Genomic DNA, 6,357 nt, shown 5'->3' on the forward strand with positions numbered 1-6,357 from the left:
AGGGAAATGGGAGGCTGGGAGGAGGCGGAAACTTTTTTCTTATTCTCAATAAAAAAATAAAAAATAAAAAAAAAGATGATAGCTAACACTAACTAGGACACTGTTTCAAACTGTTAAGTCCTCCTCCTCCATAGGGATATTCCAGAGGATGTTCCCCATTCTCCAAGTGACTACCCCTCTTTGATTGCCATGGTCATCACATGTGCTGGTCCTATCTGAGCCAGAATAGACCCCAAAGACACATACACTGAGTGTCACTTTTCTCACCTTCCTGATACTAATATCAGGGATGCTATGATGTCCACAAAAGATATCATGTAGAGTTAAGGAAACAGCATCATCAAGACATGTTTCATCCTGACTTATGACAGTCCACTAAGGTACATCCATCACCTGCCTCTTCTGACTCCATGGGAATCAGAGCAAAAGCCAATTACCAGCTGAAACAAGACAGGAAATGGAAGCGCCTGTGGTAAAGGAAAATAAGCATGGGTCAAAGTTCTAAGTATTTCTTCTGGGTCATAGAGAACATGATAGCAGATGGAAGGGGTAATGCATGAGTTAGTGACAGAAAGAAAAGTCTACTTTACATTAAGTAAAGTTTCTCTACTTGGGATGTTCCTCCATCCTGGGAGAAGCCCCACCACCACTTCACATGCCAATACAGTCCAAGGTGAGCCAAGAAAAAGCAGAGATGTAAGGAGAGAAGAAAGAAATGTAGCTGAAATCTCAAAAGTGGTTTGGTATTTGTTTGTGTCCCACAGGCTGGGAATTAATTTCTATATCTGTCCATCAAACCAAGGCTTTACCCAAAGGTCAATGCTGTCATTTCAGTGATCTGCTACTCAAGACCTGTAATTTTCTTCACTTGGGTCCTATGGACACTAATGACTGAGTTCTAGTCAAGGGAGATATAGGATTTACAAATGTTAGTAATGAAGTTTTGGATAAATAACTCCTGTCAGGATATCTGGGGCCCACCTCTGTTAAGGCAACAGTATTGAAGCAACTTTGTGGAAGAGCTTGAGGTGTGAACCCAGATTCATGTGGTTATCTGAGGTGACTATTATCCCATCACCTGAATAATATTGAGCATACTGAATAAAGCCACATGTGATGTCTCCAAAGAAATGGAAAATCCTCATGTATAGCGGCTCTAATATCTGTTTTTTTTTTTTTTACCTCAGTTGGACAGATCCCAACCAGAACTGGGGGTTTAGATTAGTAGAAGAGTACTCATGTAGCACACACAAGCCCTAATCAATCACTAGCGTAACAAACATTCTCAATGAACTATCATGTGTGAACTGAGCCTGAGTCTGAGATGTTCCTTGACTTCATCCCCCTTAGCTTTTCTGGAAGGAGGAGAACCCCCCATTCTAACTCAATGTTCAATTTTGCTGCATATGCTTGTGCTAGAGCAGCCTAGTTATCTGTAGGGGTGTCTTTATCAATACCCAAGAGTGGATGAGTGTAGCTCTATATTTCTGTATGTAAGTAGTTATAGCCATGAGGAAACAGAAATTATTCACAGTTAACATTCAGGTTGATTGGGTCACTTTGGTTGTAAGTCACACATTTCCGTATTATATGCTCACAGGATCCTGTGTCAGTTGTCACAATGAGTATGTGAAATCCCAGTTGCCTTCCCACAGTTTCAGCCTATAATCTTCTAAGAGGCTTTGACCATTTATCCCCCACAGGTAGGTTGTATTCTGACACTAACATATAGGCTTTCAGGCTACTGTCATCAACTTCAATGAGATTAAAATTATTGCTTCTGATAGTGGCCTTGTGTAACAGTGCTGCAAAGATAACAGAGATGACTTTCTGTGGGACCTTTGCCTATTACAAAGACCTCATTCAACCATTGTTGGTCTTTCTAATATCTGCCTTCGATCCTTGTCCTTACTGAACTTGGCAAAAGATTAATCACAGACATCCCAAGTGCTTAGATTAAAAGCATATGCCACCACCTGGCTAGTAAGGTTTCGTTTTCAAATGTGGATCCCTCGTCTTGGGTGCATAAATGTTCACAATTTCTACTTCATCTTGGTGGATTTTTTTCTTTTATGACTATGAAACATCTTTCTTGATCTATTTTGATTAATTTTATTTTGAAGTATATTTTGGTAGATATTAGAATAGCTAAACCAGCTTGTTTCTTAGATCCATTTGAATAGAAATTTTTTTCCCAACCCTTTACTCTGAGGTAATGTCTGTCTTTGAAGTTCAGGTATATTCATTGTATGCAGCAGAAGGATGTATCCTGTTTTCATTTCAATTCTGTTATCCTGTGTCTTTTTCTTTGTGACTTGAGTGTATTGTGTTAAGGGATATTAATGATCAGGATTTGATAATCCCTGTTATTCTTGGTTTTGTTGTTGGTGATGGTAATATGATTGTGTTTCTCTTCATTTGGGATTTGCTGTTGTATAATTTTCTATTGCCTGTGTTTTGTGGGTGCAGCTAATATCCTTGGGTTGGAGATTTCCTTCTAATACATTCTGTTAGGCTGGATTCATGGATAGGTATTGGTTAAATATAGTTTTGTCATGGAATAACTTGTTTTCTCTGTCTATGGTGATTAAACGCATCACTGGGTAAAGTATCCTAGGCTGGCATCCATGATCTCTTAGTGTCTGCAAAATGTCTGTCCAGAATATTCAGCACTTCAGAATCTCCATTGAAAAATTGAGTATAATTTTGATGGTTCTGCCTATATAAGTTACCTGGCCTTTTATTTTACAACTCTTAATATTCTTGCTTTATCTTCTATGCTTACTGTTTTGATTATTATGTGGCAAATGTATGATTTTGGGGGACAGATTATTTGGTGTTCTGTAAAATTCTTGTATCTTCATAGGCATTTCCATCTTTAGATTGGCAAAGTTTTCCTGTATGATTTTGTTGAATATATTTTCTGTACCTTTAAGTTTGAGTTCTTCTCCTTCTTCTATCCTTAATATTCTTAAGATTTGATCTTTCCACGGTTTCTTAGATATCACGGATGATTTGTTTTAAGAATTTATTGGATTTTACATTTTTTGACCAATGAATCAATCCTCTCTATTGTATCTTCAATTCTGGAGAGTCTCTCTTTCATTTTTTGTATTCTGTTGTTTATGCTTGCATCTGTAGTTCCTGTTCTATATTTTCCATTTTTAGAATTCCCTTAATTTCTGTTTTCTTTATTGCCTCTATTACAATTTTCAATTCTTTTTTTATTTTTTTGGTTTTCCAAGACAGGGTTTCTCTGTGGCTTTGGAGCCTATCCTGGAACTAGCTCTGTAGGCCAGGCTGGTCTCGAACTCACAGAGATCCGCCTGCCTCTGCCTCCCGAGTGCTGAGATTAAAGGCATGCGCCACCATCGCCCGGCTCAATTTTCAATTCTTGAACTGTCTTGTTCACCCATTCAACTGTTTATCTTGGCTTTCTTGCTTTCTTAAAGGAGTTATTGATTTCTTCCAAATGTTTATTTGTTTTTACATTCATTTCCCCTTTAAGGGCCTCTATTATCTTCATACTATTATTTTAAGGTTTTTGTTTTCTACTTCATCTATGGTGGAATAATGTTCAGGTCTTACTGTTGTAGAACCACTAGGTTCTGGTGGTAACATTTTGCTTTTTATGTTGTTGAATATATTGTTGCACTGTCATTTAGGCATGTGGGTTTTGCATAGTTAAAGGTATAGGTGTTGATTTCTTACTCAAATTTCCAGAATGGAAATCTCCCCTCAAGTATCTGCATGCCTGCTCCCTTACTGTCCTCAGGCAGACATTGAACACTGCACTTCACACTGGAGGGTTTTGAGAGGATGCTTTCCCTGAACTTCCAGGGTTTTACTATCTGTTTTTATTGTTTCTGTTTTTTTTTTTTTTAATTTTTATTTTGGTTTGTTTTCTTTGTGTTTTTATTCAACTCCTAAATTCACCTTCCAGAAGATATTTCTTCTCTGTCCTGCACTCTTCAGGACTGGTACTGATTGAAAGTTGGGACCAGTCTGATCTTCAGGGTTCAGGTCTTCAAAAGGGCTCACTTAGGCTGGGTAGTTTAACATGAACTTGACACAATGTAGAGCCCTCTTGAAATAAAAGGTATCAATCGAAAATTCCACTACCAGATTGGCCTATAGATAGGCCGGCCTTTTTCTACTGCTGCCCACTCAATCTTCATATATACATACATATATATATATATATATATGGGATTGATGTGGAAGGGTTCAGGCATTCTCACTCCTGGGCTAGATGTACTGGGTGATCTATAAGAATGGACTTACCAGCCATGTAAAGAAAGCCAGTAAGCACCATACCTTCATGATCCCTGCCACAGTTGATGGATTTTATTTATGACACTTTCAACTTGGGGTTAATAAATACACCAGTTTGATATGGACAGTGAAAAAACATTGTTCCCTATCAGTTATACAAGAAAGTAAGATTTGAGTCCTAGCAAAACATGCCTCGCTCACAGTAGTCCAGTCTTGGAAAGATGACAGAGTTCAGGGATCCCTGTTCTACATTACCCCAAGAGACTGGGCTAACTCTGACTTCTTAGGCTAAATTATTTTCCAGCAAGGTCTTCCTTGACATGTGTGGGGTATAGTTAGAAGATACAGTCCGACATATGATCATTTTTCTCTAACATGTGTCATGCATTTAGTGCTCAAATACCAACACTGAGACACAGTGTAGAGGGAAGCGAGGTACAGGCCAGGCATCATAATCCTATGTGTCCAAGTCCCACCCTGCACTGAATGATCACAGAGAATCACTTACTGTTCACCTGCAGTTGCACATGTGCTAATTCTGTTTTTATATCTGTACTTAGAGTTCATAGGGTATATAATCCAGCATCCTTCCAGGTGACATTCTGGAGCAGAAGGGATCCATTGCTGTACACTGTCTCTCGACCACTGTGTGCAGGACCCAGCACACTTGAATTCATGGTTATTATGTGTCTTGCAAACTCAAGATCATTGGACACAATCATCCCCTTGTACCAGAAAAGGGATCGAATATTCTCTGGGAGATTGTGAATGAGTAGAAGAACACTTCCCCCCTCAGTAATTATAGGGGGGCACTGATTCAATAGTGACTTGGGCAGAGGTGGAAAGGGGTCCACAGGTCCAAAGGAAGGCTAGAAGTGGAGAGAGAGAGAGAGAGAGAGAGAGAGAGAGAGAGAGAGAGAGAGAGAGAGAGAGAGAGAGAGAGATCCATCAATAGTAAGAACTTTGCATTTTGGTGAGATGAAGCCCTATATCCTGAACAGGTGTGTTCATTGCTCCATCTAGCTGTGTAGATAAGTATCTTATCATCCTAATTTGTGTCCCTGCACTTGGAGGTTGCTATTTCACTGCTGTCAGATCTCTGCTCAAATTTACAGTAGGATGGTTCTGTCATGATGTCTTCATGACCTCTTCCCCTACAGATCCTTCTTCTTCACACTTTTACTCTTTTTGTGATTGTTCTGTTCCTTTTGTAGTTCCAGTCAAGTTATCAAAGCTAATGAGTATCCTTTTGACCCAAGAAAATAGCAGCTGACCCTGGAGTTGCTCTCTGCTGTATCCTGTGTCTCTAACCACCTAAAAAGGAAAGTCTGCACTGCAAGTCACACACTAAATGCCAAAATACAAAGATGGGGACACAGTGTCGAGGAGAGGTAGGCACAGGCCACCATCCTGTGTGTATCCAGTGGAAGGAACCCACCCAGCACTGATAGTTCACATAGAATCACTTACAGTATACATGCACGTATATAGATGTTGTTGATACAATTCCTTTATGCCTATTTAAGGATCGTAGCATGTAGAATCCTGTGTCCTTCTGGGTGACATTTTGGAGGCGCAGAGATCCATTTCTGTACACTATCTCTCTACCACTATGTCCAGGCCCCGTGATGTTTAAATTAGTGGTCAGTGAATAAAGTACAATTCCGAGGTCCATCTTTGTCGCCCCTTTGTGCCAGACAAAGGCTACAAGATCTTCCGGGAGATTGCAGACATGAAGAAGGACATCTTCTCCTTCAACAACATGGGGTGGCACTAAATCAACATTGACTTGGACAGTGGTGGGCAGGTGCCAACAGGTTAAAAGGTAGGCTAAAAGGGAAGAGAGAAAAACAATCAATATTGAACAGCTGACACCATAACTCAGCCTAGGTGTGTGAGCAGGGGTTTCTGTACCCTCCTGGACACATGAGCAGCTTGACCTCCATGACCTCAGAGCCTCTGATTGAAATTCATCTTTAAGGAATTCTCTGATCAGGTGTATGGCTGGCTTTCCTTTTACCATTGCCCTGAATTGGTGTGAGGAAGCCTCTCTGATCTCTTCCTCTATAGAATCCTCACTTT

General features: G+C 39.9%; 1 protein-coding gene across 1 annotated transcript in view; it reads right to left on the reverse strand.

Annotated features, from left to right (window-relative positions):
* Positions 1-4,775: 4,775 nt before the first annotated feature.
* The window catches only part of LOC126495706 (carcinoembryonic antigen-related cell adhesion molecule 3-like), a gene marked incomplete at its 5' end in the record, with an annotated part of 71,275 nt that continues 69,693 nt past the window's right edge, over positions 4,776-6,357 (reverse strand). The window contains 3 exon segments of the mRNA XM_050133302.1: positions 4,776-5,084; positions 5,086-5,144; positions 5,746-6,105. Of these exon segments, the coding sequence (XP_049989259.1) occupies positions 4,776-5,084; positions 5,086-5,144; positions 5,746-6,105 (728 nt within the window).

Source organism: Alexandromys fortis, unplaced genomic scaffold (genome assembly GCF_014885135.2).
Source record: "Alexandromys fortis isolate MF-2015 unplaced genomic scaffold, M_Fortis_MF-2015_v1.1 scaffold_543, whole genome shotgun sequence".
In the NCBI taxonomy this organism is placed as follows: Eukaryota; Metazoa; Chordata; class Mammalia; order Rodentia; family Cricetidae; genus Alexandromys; species Alexandromys fortis.